Below are 19857 nucleotides of genomic sequence, written 5' to 3'. Positions count from 1 at the left end.
ATGACTAATCCTTCAACTAAGGGGAACAGCTGCTCCCTATCCAACCTGCCCGTGCCCCTCATAATCATGTTCTCCTCGATTGGATAACCCCTCAGTCTTCTCTGCTCCATGGAAAACATCCCAAGCCTATCCAACCTCTCTCAACTCAAATGTTCCATCCCAACATCCTGGTGAATCATTTCTGCACCTCCTCCAGTGCAATCACATCCTTCCTATAATGTGGCGACCAGAATTGCACACAGTACTCCAGCTGTGGTCTCACCAAATTTTTGTTCAACTCCAACATGAGTTAGAGTGGGAGTCTGGTATTCGCTGCCCAATTGGTGGTGGAGTCAGAGACACTGAACTCTGTTAAAAGATACCTGGATCAGCACCTTAAGTGCTCTAGGCTACAAGGCTATGCACCAGGTGCAGGAAGGTGGCATTAGAAAGGGACACCTGGGTGTCCTCGAGCTTGCAAGGACAAGATGGACTGAATGGCCTTGTTCTGTGGTGTAACTTTTCTATGACTCTATGACCTCCCTGCTTTTGTAATCTTTGCCTCAATTAATGAAGGCAAGTGTCCCATATGCCTTGTTCACCACTCTATTAACCTGTCCTCCCGCCTTCAGAGATCTATGGACAAACACGCCAAGGTCCTTTTGTTCCTCGCAACATCCCAATGTCATGTGCCGTTCATTGAACACTTCCTTGTTAAATTTCTTCTTCCAAAGTGTATCAACTCACAATTTTCAGGGTTAAATTCCATCTGCCACTTATCTGCCTATTTGACCATCCCATCTATATCTTCCTGTAACCCATGACACTCAATCTCACTGTTAACCACCCTGCCAATCTTTGTCATCTGCAAATGTACTGATCTTACCCCCCATACAGTCAGCTATGTCCTTTATATAAATGACAAATAATAGCAGACCCAGGACAGATACCTGTGGTACGCCACTGGACACTGGCTTCTAGCCACTAGAGCAGTCATTTGTCATCACCCTCTGTCTCTTACAACTAAGCCAATTTTGAATCCATCTTATCAAATTACCCGGTATCCCAGGTGCATTTGTCTTCTTTATAAACGTCCCAAGTGGGTTCTAGTCAAAGGCTTTGATGAAATCCATATAAACAACATGAACTGCACCACCCTCATCTGTGCACCTGGTCACCTCCTCAAAAAATTCAATCGCATTTGTTAAGAGTGACCTCCCTCTAACAAAACCATGCTAACTATCCCGGATCAAACCTTGCCTCTGCAAGTGGAGATAGATTTGTGGATTAGAGATACAGGTGTACAAAGTGGAAAAGGGGAACAAATTGCGAGACATGGACCCGAACATTAGATGAAGGCAGTGTTCTGGCACCCTCCCACAGTTGAAAAGTCAGGGCAGAGTCACCACTGCCTGGTCAGGTGACACCACAGCAATTTAACAGCTGTCAGGACATTAATTGGCCCAGAGTGAGACTGCCGCTCCATCTGTAAGCCTGGCTTCCAAAGGCTGCCAGCCAATCAAATGGCTTGCAGCTCTTTGATCCTAATTGTGCCACCAGGAGTGGTGGTCACTTCTGCGACAATAGACTCTACGCACCCTGCACCCAACTCCACCCCCTGTTTGCCACTCAGATGGTAAATTTCCACCCATGGGATGGGAGATAGTAAAACTAATATTTTAAATATAAACAATGAGTGTACTGACCCAGGGACACTGCCACGTTGGCTCATCACTGACTCCAGCTCATCCAGGAAGATAGTAGAAGGAGCATGAAATCGAGCAAGTTCAAACAGCACCTGGGAAATACAATAGGTAATGCATTTCAAAAATATAATTCATAAGTCAAAATAAGTATACTTTCTTACAAAGCAGAAATGACAAGAACACATTATGTAAACAATTCCCAAATGGGTGGCATAGATATAGCTACAAAACATCGAGTACTGACATGGGACAAGGAATCAAATGAAAAGACACAATATAATTAGGAAATAAATAAAATTCATAGATCCCTCTGCACCAACATAACAAAGAAAGGAAGAGCTGAATAAGTTGTGCCACAGGATTTATCAGAAAATATTAGGAAGGCTGAAAACAGATTTGGCTGAAGGAGCCCCATCAACCAACTTCATCACATCCTTCCAGAAAACAAACCCTACTGTCTTCCCATTACAGCATATAGTTATTTCCAAATGAAAATAAAATTCAATAAAATCTGAGGAAGAGGTCTGAAGACCAGGAATGTTACCTGGCTGACATCTATTTCTCCAGACATGCTGCCTGGCCTTTTCAATTCTTCTCTGGTTTTGTTGTCAGATTTCCAACGTCATCTTGTTTTCCAAGCCAAAACCTCAGGCTTCCTGAAAACTATTTCTAGCTGGTGATGGTCATTAAAAGAAACACTTGTTTTTTACCAATTCAACTCTGGACTCCAGATGAGTTTTCTCAATAAATTTAAGCTGCGCCTGTCTTGTAATGTGTGTAACTCTAAACAGAAAGTAATGTCCTGTAATCCTAAAAATACTGGAAGGACTGCTCATTTTCGGCCTGGAAGCTAGGGGAAGAGAACACTCAGTTACTACTTAGATGTCCAAGACTTGCTTGATGTAATAATTCAGGCAGATGTTAAATGGGTAGGCAGCCTGGCCATCTGAAACAGGTGCGAGCTTGCTTAAAGATGTTAATCAATTTCATGCTGCAGGTACTCTGCGTTCCCACGGTCTCGCGTGGCCTAACCAAAACTCCTTAATGGGATGGCTGAAGGCCACTCAAAAAAAGATTTAAAACATTTTTTTATTTTTATTTTTCTGGGCTCAGGAGAATATTTTAAAGGGTCTTTCTGAGAGGATGTTACCTCTCATGCGGGAGTCTAGGACCAGAGGGCATAGATTCAGAATAAAGTGGAGCCAATTTAAGACTGAGATGAGGAGGAATTTCTTCTCTCAGGAGGGTTGTGAGTCATTGGAATTCCTTGCCACAGAGAGCTGTGGGAGCAGAGTCCTTGTGTATATTCAAGTCTGACATAGATAGATTCTTGATCAGTCAGGGAATCAAGGGCTATGGGGAAAGGGCAGGAAAGTGGATGTGAGGAATGTTGGATCAGCCAGGATCCTATTGACGGACCGAACAGCCTACTCCTATTTCTTATAGTCTTATGGTCCACGAAGTATGCTTTAGAACCCTAGGATGTAGACCATTGGATGAATTTGTCTTTAGTCCATTAAGTTTGCCTAATACTTTTCCTCTGCTGATGTTAATCACTTGAAGTTCATAGAAAAATAGAAAATAGGAGCAGGAGGAGGTCACTCGGCCCTTCAAGCTTGCTTCGCCATTCAGTATGATCATCCAATTCAATAGCCCATATCTTTCCCCCATATCATTTGATCCCTTTTGCCCAAGTGCTATATCGAACTGCTTCTTGAAAACATAGGGCGAGATTCTCCGCACTCCCGACGGTGCGGAGAATAGCGTGGCTCGTAAAATTTTACGGCCACGCTGTTCCGACGCCCTCCCGCTATTCTCCCCCCCCCCACGCCCAACTCCCGACACGAATCGCTGCCGTCGTTTTTACGGCCGGCAGCGATTCACAGCTGATAGATGGGCCGAGTTCCCAGCCCTTTACGGCTGTTTTTACGAACGGCAAACACACCTGGTCTGGCCGTTCGTAAAAACGGCCGTAAACACTCGCATTTTATAACCACGGCACCGATTGGCACGGCAGTACCACGGCCGTGCCAAGGGTGCCATGGGCCCGCGATCGGTGGGCACCGATCGCGGGCAGCGGGCCCGATGCCCGCGCACTATTTCTCCTTCCGCCGCCCCGCAGTATCCATTCGCGGGGCGGTTGAGGGGCATCCCGGCCCGCGCATGCGTGGGTTTCGCGCAAATACGCGATGACGTCATCCGCGCATGCACCCGCCCGGGTTTGATGCCAGCCTTACGATTTCTCCCGTTTTGGGAGAATCGCGCCCATAATGTTTTGGCCCCAAGTGTTTTCTGTGGTAGTGAATTTCATAGGCCAACCACTCATATTAGCCCTTTGGTTACCCTCTATATCTGGCAATTTGTGTCTTCCACTGTGAAGACAGACAAAACATTTGTACAATTTAATTACCATTTCCTCATTCCTTTGTCTCTGCCTCTAAGGATCCAAATTTACTTTAGCTACGCTAGTCATTATATGCTTGTAAAATCTCTACAATCTATTTTATATTCCTGGATATTTTATTCTCATGTTCTATTTTTTCCCTTTGAGCAACTTTTTGGTCATCCTTTGCTGGTTTCTAAAATGCTCCAAATCCTCAACCTTACTATTATTTGTTTTCACATTTTAAGCCTCTTCTTTTGATCTAATATTCCCCTTAACTTCCCTAGTAAGCCAGAGGTGGATCCTTCTCACTGAGTTTTGATTTTAGTGGAACGTATTTTAAAATTATTCCTTTAACTATTTCCCACACTGTATTTACCACCATGTCTTTTAGTCTATTTACCCATTCTACCATACCCAGCTCTTCCTTCATTCCTATGTAAGTGGATTTGCCCGATTGAATATTCATGTTTTGTGCTCAAGTGTGTCGCTCAAAAAACATCAGCCCATAACCAACATTTTTACAGCTCCACAACAAAAACTCCTCCCTTTCAGCAGACCTGCTGGCCAGCTCAATTCGAGAACCAGCTGATTTTCCACCCTCTGTATGGTGAGCTGAAGCCTTTAAATGAGCCAGCTGAAAGTGGAATTTGGTTTTGTCCTCAGGCCAGCACAGACTTTTGTGCAGAACCGACAACTTTGGACCCTTTTCCAGAACCGACACTCTGACAACTTTGGTTGATAAATTGAATTTCTCAACTCCTAATACTTGCTATGACATAGTATGGTTCCCTAGTGTCAGAATGTCAGAAATAGACTATTTTCTCAAGTAAGTATAAGTTGTTTATGTGCAAGTCTGACAGCGGACATCAACAAGCACTTAACTATGCACTTAAAGTCAAAGCCAACTAACACGTAAACATTCCAGCAGAGTTACCAAATACTCGTCAGAATGGAAGCCCAGCTTATTTTCTTTTTCAGGAAACAGAATCAGTAGGGGTTGAGATTAAAAATAACAGGGGGGGGGTTTACAACTCTTGGGTGTCATTTACGGTACTCTTTTGGAGGTTGGATGGCATTGAGTGTCGTTGGGGGGGGGGGGGGGGGGGGGGGGGGGCCTCTATAGGTTAATGGTGACCATGGACGATTCCGGACTCCTTTTTCTTTTTCGCCTTTGTTTTTTTCTTCCACTATGGGAGGGTTTGTTTTATTTGATGCCAATATTGACAGGTGGCCATTGGGTGGATGGGATCGTTGTTCATGTTAAGGGTATTGACTTTGTATTTGTTATCGTTTACTACTTGTTGGTGGGATGTAAATTTTGAAGGAAAATGTGAAAATGGAGAATAAAAACTTTTAAAAAATAAAATTAAATAAAAATAAAAATAAATCAAATCGAGATTAAAAATAACAAAGGTCAGAAAACACTGCTCAGAGTAGTTTATAGGCCATCTAACAATAGTTTATAAGCCCCCTAACAGTAGTTATATAATTGGACAGAGCATTTTGCAAGAAATATTGGAGCTTGTAACAAAGGCAACATAGTGAAAATGGGGGATACTAATCTTGATACAGATTGGACAAATCATATTGACAAAAGTAATCAGACATGTGAATTTGCAGAAAGCTTTTACAACAGCTTCCTAGAACAACATGGGGTAGTTTCAGTGTGAAAGGAATCCTCACTGGATACAGGTGCAATGCCGGAGGATTGTGCATACCCTAAAACATGCCCACCAGTCCAGGCAGCAACCTGGTAATCTCCTCTGTACCCTCTCCAAAGCATCGACATCCTTCCTATAACGAGGGGACGAGGTGGAGATGGTTGACAGCTTCAAATTCCTAGGGGTGTACATCACCAAAAATCTGTCTGCTCCACCCATGTTGACGCTACGACCAAGAAAGCACATCAGCGCCTATATTTCCTCAGGAAACTAAGGAGATTCGGCATGTCCACATTGACTCTTACCAACTTTTACAGGTGTATCATAGAAAGCACCCAATCTGGCTGCATCACAGCCTGGTATGGCAACTGCTCGGCCCAAGACCTTCAACTTCCAAGAAACAACCAAGAAACTTCAGAGAGTCGTGAACACAGCCCAGCCCATCACACGAACCCGCCTCCCATCCATTGACTCTGTCTACTCCTCCCGCTGCCTGGGGAAAGCGGGCAGCAGAATCAAAGACGCCTCCCACCCAGCCTGCTCATTCTTCCAACTTCTTCCATTGGGCAGGAGATACAGAATTCTGGGAACACGCACAAACAGACTCAAAAACATCTTCTTCCCCGCTGTTACCAGACTCCTAAATAAGAACATAAGAACATAAGAACATAAGAACTAGGAGCAGGAGTAGGCCATCTGGCCCCTCGAGCCTGCTCCGCCATTCAATTAGATCATGGCTGATCTTTTGTGGACTCAGCTCCACTTTCCGGCCCGAACACCATAACCCTTAATCCCTTTATTCTTCAAAAAACTATCTATCTTTACCTTAAAAACATGTAATGAAGGAGCCTCAACTGCTTCACTGGGCAAGGAATTCCATAGATTCACAACCCTTTGGGTGAAGAAGTTCCTCCTAAACTCAGTCCTAAATCTACTTCCCCTTATTTTGAGGCTATGCCCCCTAGTTCTGCTGTCACCTGCCAGTGGAAACAACCTGCCCGCATCTATCCTATCTATTCCCTTCATAATTTTAAATGTTTCTATAAGATCCCCCCTCATCCTTCTAAATTCCAACGAGTACAGTCCCAGTCTACTCAACCTCTCCTCATAATCCAACCCCTTCAGCTCTGGGATTAACCTAGTGAATCTCCTCTGCACACCCTCCAGCGCCAGTACGTCCTTTCTCAAGTAAGGAGACCAAAACTGAACACAATACTCCAGGTGTGGCCGCACTAACACCTTATACAATTGCAACATAACCTCCCTAGTCTTAAACTCCATCCCTCTAGCAATGAAGGACAAAATTCCATTTGCCTTCTTAATCACCTGTTGCACTTGTAAACCAACCTTCTGTGACTCATGCACTAGCACACCCAAGTCTCTCTGAACAGCGGCATGCTTTAATATTTTATCGTTTAAATAATAATCCCGTTTGCTGTTATTCCTACCAAAATGGATAACCTCACATTTGTCAACATTGTATTCCATCTGCCAGACCCGAGCCCATTCACTTAACCTATCCAAATCCCTCTGCAGACTTCCAGTATCCTCTGCACTTTTCGCTTTACCACTCATCTTAGTGTCATCTGCAAACTTGGACACATTGCCCTTGGTCCCCAACTCCAAATCATCAATGTAAATTGTGAACAATTGTGGGCCCACACGGATCCCTGAGGGACACCACTAGCTACTGATTGCCAACCAGAGAAACACCCATTTATCCCAACTCTTTGCTTTCTATTAATTAACCAATCCTCTATCCATGCTACTACTTTACCCTTAATGCCATGCATCTTTATCTTATGCAGCAACCTTTTGTGTGGCACCTTGTCAAAGGCTTTCTGGAAATCCAGATATACCACATCCATCGTCTCCCCGTTATCTACTGCACTGGTAATGTCCTCAAAGAATTCCACTAAATTAGTTAGGCATGACCTGCCTTTAACGAACCCATGCTGCGTCTGCCCAATGGGACAATTTCTATCCAGATGCCTCGCAATTTCTTCCTTGATGATAGATTCCAGCATCTTCCCTATTACCGAAGTTAAACTCACTGGCCTATAATTTCCTGCTTTCTGCCTACCTCCTTTTTTAAACAGTGGCGTCACGTTTGCTAATTTCCAATGCTAATGGTTTGCTAATGGCCCTCTTATGGACTGACCTCATTAACACTACACCCCTGTATGCTTCACCTGATGCCGGTGTTTATGTAGTTACATTGTATACCTTGTGTTGCCCTATTATATATTTTCTTTTATTTTATTTTCATGTACTTCATGACCTGTTGAGCTGACAGTGACAATAAACAAAATCCAATCCAATCCACATCCTCCTTCTTAATATCAACCTGTTCGAGCCTATTAACCTGATTCACGCTGTTCTCACGAGCAACAAGGTCCTTCTCTCTAGTGAATACTGAAGCAAAATATTCATTTAGGCCTCCCCCAATTCCTCAGGCTCTAGGCACAAGTTCCCTCCACTATCCTGATCGGCTCTACTCTCACTCTGATCATCCTCTTATTTCTCACACAAGTTTCCGCCAGGGTTTTATCATGCCCCCTTCTAGCTCTCCTAAGTCCATTTTTGAGTTCCTTCCTGGCTACCTTGTAACCCTCTAGATTCGTGCCAGATCCTTGCTTCCTCAACCTTAAGTAAGCTTCCTTCTTCCTCTTGACTAGAAGCTCCACTTCTCTTGTTATCCAAGGCTCCTTCACCTTACTATTGCTTCCTTTTCTAAGTGGGACAAACTATTCAGCACTCGCATCAAGTGCTCCTTAAACAACCCCCACATTACTGTTATGCATTTCCCCGAGAACATCTGTTTGATTGATGATTTGATTTATTGCCACATGTACCGAAGTACAGTGAAAAGTATTTTTCTGCAGCCGATGGAATGTACACAGTATGTACGTAGTAAACAAAAAGAATAATCAACAGAGAACACTGACAAACGGTACATCGACAAACAGTGATTGGCTACAGTTCAGAACAAGGGGCCAAACAAAGCAAATACATGAGCAATACTGTTCTCAATTTATGGTCCTCAGCTCCTGTCTAATAGCAGTATAATTTCCCCTCCCCCAATTAAATACCTTCCCATGCTGTCTGTTCCTATCCCTCTCATTGACTATGGTAAAGGTCAAGGAGTTGTCGTCACTGTCACCGAAATGCTCTCCCACCGAGACATCGGACACCTGGCCTGGTTCGTTGCTCAGCACCAAATCCAATATGGCCTCCCCCCCCCCCCCCCCCCCCCCCCCTAGTCGGCCTATCTACATATTGAGTCAGGAATCCTTCCTAGACACACCTGACAAAATCTGCTCCATCTGAACCATTTGCACTAAGAAGGTTCCAGTCAATATTAGGGAAGTTGAAGTCACCCATGACAACTCTGTTACTAATGCATCTTTCGAAGATCTGCCACCCTATCTGTTCCTCCATCTCTCTGCTGCTATTTGGGGGGGGGGGGGGGGTGTATAGAAAACTCCCAATAAAGTGAGTACTCCTTTCTTGTTTCTGACTTTCACCCATACTGACTCAGTAGGCAAACCCTCCTCGACTACCTCCTTTTCTGCAGCTGTGATGCACTCTCTAATTAACAGTGCCACACCCCCTCCTCTTTTACCTCCCTCCCTATTCTTCTTTAAACATCTAAACCCCGGAACATCTAACCACCATTCCTGCCCCTGTAAAATCCATGTCTCTGTAATGGCCATAACATCGTCGTTCCAAGTATTGACCCATGCTCTAAGTTCATCTCCCTTATTCCTGACATTCCTTGCATTGAACAGACACACTTTAACCCATTCCACTGAGTGCAACTTTGCCCTATCAACTGTCTATCCTTCCTCACAGACTCGTTGCACACTATGTCTGCCTGATCAACAGCTATCCTATCTTCTGATCTGTAGTTCTGGTTCCCATCTCCCTGCGAAACTAGTTTAAACCCTCCCGAAGAGCTCTAGCAAACCTCCCGCCTAGGATATTGGTGCCCCTCCGGTTTAGGTGCAACCCGTCCTTCATGTACAGGTCTCACCTTCCCCAGAAGGTATCCAAATTATCTACATGTGGGATCCTCCGCATTCTTCCCATCCACCTACAAGATTTCCTCCACCAGCTGCTACCGCTCCTCTCTCGTCTCCCTAGGCCAACCCAGAACTCAGACAGATACAGAGCTTGTGTGTATTTGCAACCCAGATAGCTAGACTTGATCGAAACCCCCGCTCGTTTGCATTCTAATGGCCCATTTCCCCAGAACAATAGGAAGGGTAGATACATTGGCTTCAGTTGGGTGCTCTTTGTAAGGACTGTTGCAGACTCGATGGGCCGAATTGCCTCCTTCTGCACTGTAAATGCTATGATGATATCTGAAGCCTTCCCTCCTGCACCAGCCCTGTAGCCACGTGTTCAGCTGCACTCGCTCTCTGTTCCTTGCCTCACTAGCATGTGGCACCGGTAGCAATCCTGAGATTACTACTCCATTCGTCCTGCTCTTTAGCTTCCAACCTAACTCCCTAAAATCACTTTTTAGATGCTCATACCTTTTCTTAGCTTTGTCGTTGGTGCCGATGTGCACCACGACTTCTGGTTGCTCTCCCTCCCCCTTACGAATCCTGTGGACTTGATCCGAGACATCCCTGGCCCTGGCACCCGGGAGGCAACATACCTTCCGGGAGTCACGTTCGCGACCACAGGATCTCCTATCCGCTCCCCTAACCATTGAGTCTCCTATCACGATCGCTTTTCTATTCTCCCCACTTCCCTTCTGAGCCACAGAGCCAGGCTCATTGCCACAGACCTGGCCGCTATGGCCTTGCCCCCAACAGCATCCAAAATGGTATACTTGTTTTGAAGGGGAAAGGCCATAGGGCCTGTCTGCCTGTTCCTTTTCCTTCCCCTGACTGTAACTCAGCTATTCCTGTCCTGAACCTTGGGTGTAGCTACCTCCCTGTAACTTCTCTCTATCACCCCCTCTGCCTCCCGGATGATCTGAAGTTCATTCAGCTCGAGCTCCAATTCCCTAACGCGGTCTCTCAGGAGCTGGAGTTAGGTGCACTTCCCTCAGGTGTAGTCAGTGGGAACATTAGTGGTGTCCCTTACCTCCCACATCCTACAAGTCGAGCATGCAACTACCCTAACTTCCATCCCCTCTGATCTGAATTCCCAAAGAGATTTAAAAGGAATTTTTTTTTCCATGTACTAAATGATCTGTTTGAGCTGCAAGCAGAAAAATATATTTCACAGTACCTCGGTACACGTGACAATAAACAAATCCAATCCAATGTAGTAAGCTGGATACAAGATTGGCTCAGTGACAGTAAACAGAAGGTAACTGTTGACAGGTTGTTTTCAGTGGGGTTCTGCAAGGGTTAATACTAGATCCACTTTTAGTGGTATATATTAATGATTTGGACATAAATATAAGGGGAATGATCAAAGGTTTTACAGATTACACAAAAATTGGCCACGTGGTTGATAGCATGACATCTGTGCACTCAAAAGAAAATATCAATTGGGTGGACATGTGGGTAGAAAAGTGGCAAATGTAGAAGTGTGAGATGCTGCATTTGTGGAAGTCAAACAAGTCAAAGGAATACACAATTTATGGGAGAATACTGAGAGGTATAGTGGAAGTGAGGGATCTTGGAATGAAAGTCCACAGATCCTTAAAAATAACAGGACAGGTTGATAAGGTGGTTTCAGAAGTAATATAGAATATTTTCCTTTATTAGCTGAGGCATAGGATATGAGACCAGAGAGGTGCGTATATCATTAGTTAGGCCACAACTTGAGTACTTATCTCATTACAGAAAGGTTATAATTGCATGAGAGAGGGTACAGAGGAGAACTGTGAGAATGTTGCCTAACTGGAAAATGCATCTATAAGGAATGATTGGGCAGACGGGGGTTGTTCTCCATCTAGGAGCATGAGGGATAATTTGATTAAGACATACAAAATTGTGAGGAGCCTAGGTAGAGTGGATGGGATGGGCCTATTTACCTTCATAGAGAGACCAGTTACTTGGGGGCATCGATTTAAAGTGACTGGTAGAATATTTAGACGGAAAATGTGGAAATATTTCTCACCAGCAGGTGGTAGGGTCGGGAACTCATTGCCTGAAAGGGTAGTAGAGGCAGGAACCTTCAACTCTTTGCCAGACACGCAATTCTCCCAAAAGGGAACAAAGTCCCCTCGCGAACGCGTTTAGCCGTGTGCTTCCCGGCATTCAGGCAGTGCCGAGAAACACATGGCTATTCAACGCAACTCGTGTTAAATAAGGAACCTGAACGTGGCATGCGCGGCTGAATTTTGTACAGTGGGGAACTCAGCTCACCAGAACTCCCCATTGTAGCGAGAGATCGGGATGCCTGATCTCCAAGGCCCCCGAAACAATCTCCGACCGTGTCCTCACCTCGAGCGCAATATGTGAGGGTTCCCACTACCCCCTAACACCCATGGCGGGCAACCCCGGACTAATCGCACTTGCGTGCAAAATTCCAACTTGGCACCTTGGCAATGCCAATCTGGCACTGCCCATGCAAGTGCCACCCGGGCACATTGGCAGTGCCAGGTTGGCACCCAGATTGGCGACTGCAAGGGTGCCAGGTTGGCACTACCAGGGTGCCCAGGTGGCACCAGCAGTGCCAGTGCACCATCCTGCCCAAACAGCATGCATCTGGGGGCCTCCGATCCCTTTGGAGACCCTCATGAGTGCCGTTCCATCTGGGCCCCGTTTGTGGGGACCAGTGCTGAATGATACTTGCCCGATGTCTTTGAGGCGAATTGGTTGAATCCCAAAGCCCCGGTACATCGGGAATCGGCAAATTAGAGTGAGGCTTGCTGCCTCAGTCTGCAGATTTGCCACAAATGGGTTGGATTCACGTTGCAACGTCTTGTGAGTTCCAGTTGGGCCTCGCAAGGTGTTACGAGTCGGGTAGATCCTGTGAGCAGGGTCTTCCGGCCTTCAACTGCCATGCTGCGCCACGGTGAGCTGGTTTTCGGGTGCAGCGTGACTGTTGGATCGCGCCCCAGGTGTCTGGATTATGCATAGAGTGGTAGAGTTTTACAGCACAGAAAGAGGCCCTTTGGCCCATCATGCCTGTACCGGCCATCAAGCACCTATCTATTCTAATCCCATTTTCCAGCACTTAGTTCATAGTCTTGGATGCTACGGCTTTTTCAAGTGATCATCTAAATGCTTCTTAAATTTTCACTAGTTTGGTGGGGAGGGTGATGCGGATTTGCTGAGGTGGGACAATCTCTATCTGTCGTTGTCGGGCCAGCTGCAGGCAATTAAAATGAATGTTTTGCCGCAATTCCTGTTTTTCTTTCAATGTCTGTCAGGATCTTTGCTGAAGTATGTCTTCAGGGGGGTGGCCAGATTGATCTCCTTGTTTGTTTGGGGGTGAAAGGTGGCCCGGATTAGGAGGGTGATACTGCAGAGGGGACGGCAGGCGGATTAGGGTGGGGGGGGGGCGGGTTAGGCCTCCCAAATTTGTATTATTATTGGCAGCAAATGCAGAGAAGGTTTGGGGCTGGATCAGGGAGAGGGGGGGTGCTCTGTCAATAAATATGGAGGCGGGCTCTTGTAGGGGGTCACGGTTGCGGGTGTTGGCAACGGCACAGCTCCCAATGGCCTCAGGGAAATGCATGGTGAGTTTGATGGTGGTGGCCACGTTGAAGATTTGGAGGCAGTTTAGACAGCACTTTAAGCTGGGGGCCATATCAGGGGGGATGCCGATTAGGGGGAATCATGGGTTCAAGCCAGGGAGGATGGATGTGAAGTTTTGGGGATGGGAAGAGAGGAGGATTAAGGAAATGAAAGATCTATTCCTGGATGGGCGATTTGCGAGTTTGGAGGAGCTGGGCAAGAAGTATGGGTTGGCACGGGAGAAAGATTTAGTTATATGCAGGTGGGGGCGTTTACAAGGAAGATTTCCCGACCTTCCCGATAGCGCCCACCTCCTCGCTGTTGGAGGCGATGCTGTCAGCGGGGGGTTGTTTTGTATTGCAGAGGTTGTTTTTTATTGTAAAACGCTTGAAAATTTGCTGAATAAAAATACTTTTTTAAAAAATGCTTCTTAAATTGGAAGGTTCCCGCCTCTAAAACTCTTACAAGGCAATAAGTTCCAGATTCCTACCACCTCAAATCTCCTCTACATCCCCTGCCCATTACCTTATACCTATGTCCCCTGGTTAGTAACCTGTCAACTAAGTGGAAAAGTTTGTTCTTATCTACCCTATCTATGCATTTCGCAATTTTGTACACCTCAATCAGCTACCCCTCAGCCTTCTCTGCTCTAAGGAGAACCCCAGCTTAACCAGGATGTGGTTTCACTAGAAAGGGAGATTCACCAGGATGTAGCCATACGGACTATCCTTGATTGATCCTGGCCTCGCCAAGTAGAGATTAATTCTATCCCTCAGATTTAAAAAAAATAATTTCCCTACCATTGATGTATAAGGCAGGATCTGGCCAAGGTAGATTGGCAGAAGTTACTGATCTACAGAAGAGCAGTGGGGGGGTGTTGAAAGAGGAAATGGTGAGGGTACAGACCCAACATGTTCCCTCTGGGTAATATGAAGGAGTAACAAGCCCAGGCAACCATGGATGACCCGAGATATTCAGGCTACAATGAGAAGGATGAAACAGGCTTTTAATAAATACAAGGGGAGCAAATCAACAGAGGCATTAGTGGAGTACACAAAGTGCTGGATGGAGCTTAAGAAAGCAATTAGGAGAGCAAAGAGGTAAAAGTAAAAATAGGGAAAATCCCAAGATATTCTGTAAGTATATCAATGGGAAGAGGTAACTAGGGAAGAAGTCGCGCCCATTAGGGACCAAGGGGGGAATCTGTGGGTGGAGCCAGAGGACATTGGTCGGGTGTTAAATGAATATTTCACATCTGTCTTCACCCAAGAGAATGAGGAGGTTGATATGGAACTCTGGGAGAGGGACTGTGAGGTTATTGAACAAGTTGTCATAGGGAGGAACAAGGCACTGAAGGTGTTGGCAGGCTTAAAAGTGGAAAAATCTCCAGGTCCAGACGAATTGTGTCTCAGGTTGCTGTGTGAGGCAAGGGAGGAGATTGCAGGGACCATGATCCAAATTTTTAAGCCTTCTCTGGCCATGGGAGAGGTGCCAGAGGACTGGAGAATCACGAATGTGGTCCCACTATTTAAAAAAAGCCAGTGAGTCTTACGTCAGTGGTGGAGAAACTAATGGAGAAAATTCTGAAGGAGAGAATCTATCTCCACTTGGAGTGGAAAGGCTTGATCAGGAATAGTCAGCATGGCTTTGTCAGAGGGAGGTCATGACTAACAAATTTGAATTTTTTGCACACGTAACTAAGTGTGTCGATGAGGGTAGTGCAGTTGATGTAGTGTACATGGATTTCAGCAAAGCATTTGACACGGTCCCACATTGGAAATTTATCAAGAAGACAAATGCACATGGGATACAGGGGGAATTGATAAATTTGATTCATAGTTGGCTGAGCTGTAGGAGACAGAGGATGATGACAGACAGCTGCTTTAATGACTGGAAGCCAGTGTCCAGTGGCGTACCACAGGGATCTGTGCTGGGTCCCCTATCGTTGTCATTTATATAAATGACATAGATGACTATGTGGGGGGTAGGATCAGTAAGTTTGCGGATGACACAAAGATAGGCCGGGTGGTTAACAGTGAGGCTGAGAGTCTTGGGTTACAGGAAGATATAGACGGGATGGTCAAATGGCCAGAATTCTGAAAAGTGTGAGGTGTTACACTTTGGAAGGAGTAATGTGAAAAGGAAGCATTGGATGAATGGCACCACACTGGGAAGTCCTGAGGAACAAATAGACCTTGGAGTGTTTGTCAATAGATATCTGAAGGCAGAAGGGCAGGTTAATAGGGTGGTGCAAAAAGCATATGGTACACTTGCCTTTATTAATCGTGGCATAAATTACAAAAGCAAGGACGTCATGTTGGAGTTATACAGAACATTGGTGAGGCCACAGCTGGAATACTGTGTGCAGTTCTGGTCACCATATTATAGGAAGGCTGTGATTGCACTGGAGTGGGTGCAGAGACGTTTCACCATGGTGTTGCCTGGGATGGAACATTGAAGTTATGAAGAAAGGTTGGATAGGCTTGGGTTGTTTTCGCTGGAGCAGAGAAGATGGAGGGGCAACCTGATCAAGGTGTACAAGATTATGAGGGACACGGGCAGGGTGGATAGGAACAGCTGTTCCCCTTAGTTGAAGGGTCGGTTACAAGGGGACACAAGTTCAAAGTGAGGTCCGGGAGGTTCAGGGGAGATTTGAGGAAAACAATTTTATTCAGAATGTGGTGACATCTGGAATGCACTTCCTGGGAAAGTGGTAGAGGCGGGCTGTCTCACATCCTTTAAAATGACCTGGATGAGCACTTGGCACATCTTAACATTCAAGGATATGAGCCAAGTGCTGGCAAATGGGATTAGGATTGGCAGGTCAGGTGCCTTTCATATGGTGTTGCAGACTTAATGGGCTGAAGGGCCTTTTCTGTACTGTATTTTTCTGTGATTCTGTGATACTTCCTTTGTTGAATAATGGTACCATCTTAGCTGTTCTTCAGTCCTCTGGCACCTCAGCTCAGGATTTGAAAATTAACATCAGAGCCCCTGCACCTGTCTTACCTCACACAGCAGTCTAAGATACATTTCATCTGGCCTGGGAATTTTTCCACTTCTAAGCCTGCTAAAACTGCTAACACCTCCTCGCTCTCAATGCTAATCAGTTTAAGTATAGCACAGTCTCCATCCCTGCTTTCGATACCTACATCATCCTTCTACACATTCATAGAATCCCCACAGTGCAGAAGGAGGCCATTCAGCCCATCGAGTCTGCACCTACCACTCAAATGAGCTCTCATACCCACTTCCCCCTATTCCCATACTCTAACCTGCACATCCTTGGACACAAAGGGGCAAGTTATCATGGCTAATCTACCTAACCTGCACATCTTTTGACGGTGGGGAGGAAACCGCAGTACCTGGAGCAAACTTACAGATACACGGGGAGAACGTACAAACTCCGCACAGACAGTTATCCAAGCCGGAATTGAACCGGGTCCCTAGCGCTGTGAAGCAGCAGTGCTAACCACTATACCACCGTGCCACCCCAATGAACACAGATGCAAAATACCCATTTAATATCTCACCTACATCTTTTAGCTCCGCACACAGGTTGCCACTTTGGTCCCTAATAGGCCCTACTCTTTCCTGGTTATCCTCATGCCCTATAAAACATCTTGGGATTCTCCTTTATTTTCCCCACCAGTGTTTTTTCATGCCCCTCTTCTCCTGATTTCTCTTTAAAGTATCCCCCAGAATTTTCTATACTCCCCTAAAGCAGCCACTGTTTTCAACCCTCTGTATCTGCCATAAACCTCCCATTTTCCCTGATCCAATCTTATATTTCCCTTGACATCCAGGGTTCTCTGCATAGTTTGGCCCCACACTACTTTTACAGGAACATGATGTGCTTAGTACTCTCTCTATTACAGGAAGATGATGACCCTAATACTCTCTCGATTTCAATTTTTAATGACTCCCACTAGTCTGATGTGGATTTTCCTACAAGTAGCTGCTCACAGTCTACTTTGGCCAGATCCTGATTTCCTATTAAAATCAGCCTTCCCCTAATTCAAAACTTTTATTTGCAGTCCATCTTTGGTCCTTTACCGTAACTATCTCAAATCTTACTAAGTTATGGTCACTACCACCAAAATGCTCCCCGCTGATATTTCTACCACCTGCCCGGTTTCATTCCCTAAAGCTAGGTCAAGTGCCACCCCTCCCACCCCAGCCCCCACTACTTTCCCCCCTCTTGTTGGACAATATTAAGCAAAGCCAAACATATACATAAGGGGAAAGCTGGCTATGGTTGATTGGGTAAATAGATTAAAAAGTGTGCCGGTAAATAAACTGTGGGAAACATTTATTAAAATTGAAAACGTTCAGCAATAATGTTCTATTCAAAACAAAACTCAGCAAGAAAGATCCATCCCTGTTTTATTACTGGAGTTAAATATAATCTTAGATTAAAAGAAGAGGCTTATAATGTTGCAAAGGATGGTAGTAAGGCTGAGGATTCAGAGTGTTGGTTTAAAACAGCAAAGGACAGCTAAGAAGTTGATTAAAAGGGTGAAAAGAAATTGAGTAAATTGGTCAGGAATAAAAAAAATGGATTGCAAGAGCTTTAACTCGTATACATGATATAACATTGGTCCCTGGGAGGCAAAGTAGGGGAAATTATACTGAGGGATGAGGAAATAGCAGAAAAGCTGAAGAAATATTTTGCGTCTGTATTCACAGAAGAAGGCAAAAATTTGCATACCAAAAATAAGAGGTAACGAAGGAGCTAATAAGAGTGAGGAACTTCAAGTAATTACTATCAACAGAGGAAATATATTAGAGAAACGTAAAGGACTAAAAGCTTACAAACTCCCAGAGCCTGAGGGTCTACATCCTAGGGTTTGAAAAGTGGTGCCTGCAGAGATAATGGATGCAATGGATATGATTTACCAAAGGCCCCCAGAATCTAGAATGATCTTGGTGAATTGGCAGTTAGCAAATGTTATTCATGAAATGAAATGAAAATCGCTTATTGTCACGAGTAGGCTTCAATGAAGTTACTTTGAAAAGCCCCTAGTCGCCACATTCCAGCGCCTGTCCGGGGAGGCTGGTACGGGAATCAAACCGTGCTGCTGGCCTGCTTGGCCTGCTTTAAAAGCCAGCGATTTAGCCTGGTGAGCTAAACCAGCCAACAGGGAACTATCGGCCATTAGTTCTGACATCAGGCATTAGGAAAATGCTGGAATCTATTATTGAGCAAGTCTCAACAATTTTACATAGAATTTACAGTGCAGAAGGAGGCCATTCAGCCCATCGAGTCTGCACCGGCTCTTGTAAAGAGCACCCTACCCAAGGTCAACACCTCCACCCTATCCCCATAACCCAGTAACCCCACCCAACACTAAGGGCAATTTTGGACACTGAGGGCAATTTATCATGGCCAATCTACCTAACCTGCATATCTTTGGACTGTGGGAGGAAACCGGAGCACCCGGAGGAAACCGGAGCACACACAGGGAGGATGTACAGACTCCACACAGACATTGACCCAAGCCGGAATCGAACCAGGGACCCTGGAGCTGTGAAGCGATTGTGCTATCCACAATGCTACCGTGCTGCCCAAACAAAAAAAAGATCATTCAGGAAATTCACTCAGGAAATCATAGTATGATCAAACATACCATCAACATGGTTTGATAAAGACTTCCACTTGTAACCGTGGAGTGATTGGTCACATAAAGGGTTGTTCCTGTTCAAAGTCACAGAAAAGGGCTCTTTTTACCCAGATCCGGGTGGAATTTTGATGAAAAGGCGTAGGTGAATGTTAGAGGAGTAGTTTACCCCTGGAATGGTATGTCTTCTGATCACCGGACTCGGCAGAAAACAGTGAGAGGTTTGGCTGGAAAGTTGAAACAGTCTTGTGCTTCACAGACAGTCTCTTCCAGCATGCAGGCGGGGGAGGGGCAAGCTGTAAGGCCTCAGATACAAGAAATGATGACTTTTATCGAGGAGGAATTCCATAAACAGAGGAAAGAAATACATGAGGATCATGCAAAGGCCATTGCAGAAGCTGTGGCACCCTGAAGAGTACTTTAGAGGGGATGGAGAACTGGGGAGCTGCCGCAGGCGGTGATCGTGAGACTCCATCAATTTGTGGAGTAAGAAAATTCTACGGTGGGCCAGGGAGAAGCGTGGCTGTGACTGAGAAGGAAATAACGTCTGGATTTATCAGGACATTGGAGCCAAGTTGACAAACGGCGGGCAGGTTTCAACAAGGCCAAGACGGTGTTGTACTGGCGGAAGATCAGCTTTGGGGTGCTCTACCTGCCGAAATTATGGGTGACGTTCGGAGGCCGGGAGTGTTATTTCGAGACCTCAGAAGCGGCCGAAGACATCATTAAGGAGAATAAACTGGGGGAGAACTGAGTGGACAATGCTTGGGAACCAGGGTGCTGACACTATGTAATGGTTGGGAGCATGTTTGAAGTGGGTGTAGGGATTTGGGGATTTTCACCTTTTTTTGT

The 19857-nt window shown here is 45.4% G+C and overlaps 1 protein-coding gene across 2 annotated transcripts in view; it reads right to left on the bottom strand.

The window, feature by feature from the left end:
• The window catches only part of katnal2 (katanin p60 subunit A-like 2), a 138217-nt gene that overhangs the window by 35080 nt on the left and 83280 nt on the right, over positions 1 to 19857 (bottom strand). For both annotated transcript variants that reach the window (XM_038790472.1, XM_038790471.1), the window contains exon 12: positions 1686 to 1777. In XM_038790472.1, coding sequence (XP_038646400.1) covers positions 1686 to 1777 — 92 coding nt within the window. The remainder of the gene's footprint in view (positions 1 to 1685; positions 1778 to 19857) is intronic.

This window comes from Scyliorhinus canicula, chromosome 3 (genome assembly GCF_902713615.1).
Source record: "Scyliorhinus canicula chromosome 3, sScyCan1.1, whole genome shotgun sequence".
In the NCBI taxonomy this organism is placed as follows: domain Eukaryota; kingdom Metazoa; phylum Chordata; class Chondrichthyes; order Carcharhiniformes; family Scyliorhinidae; genus Scyliorhinus; species Scyliorhinus canicula.
Note: the sequence above shows the minus strand (reverse complement) of the source record. Positions and strands in the feature narration are given on the sequence as shown.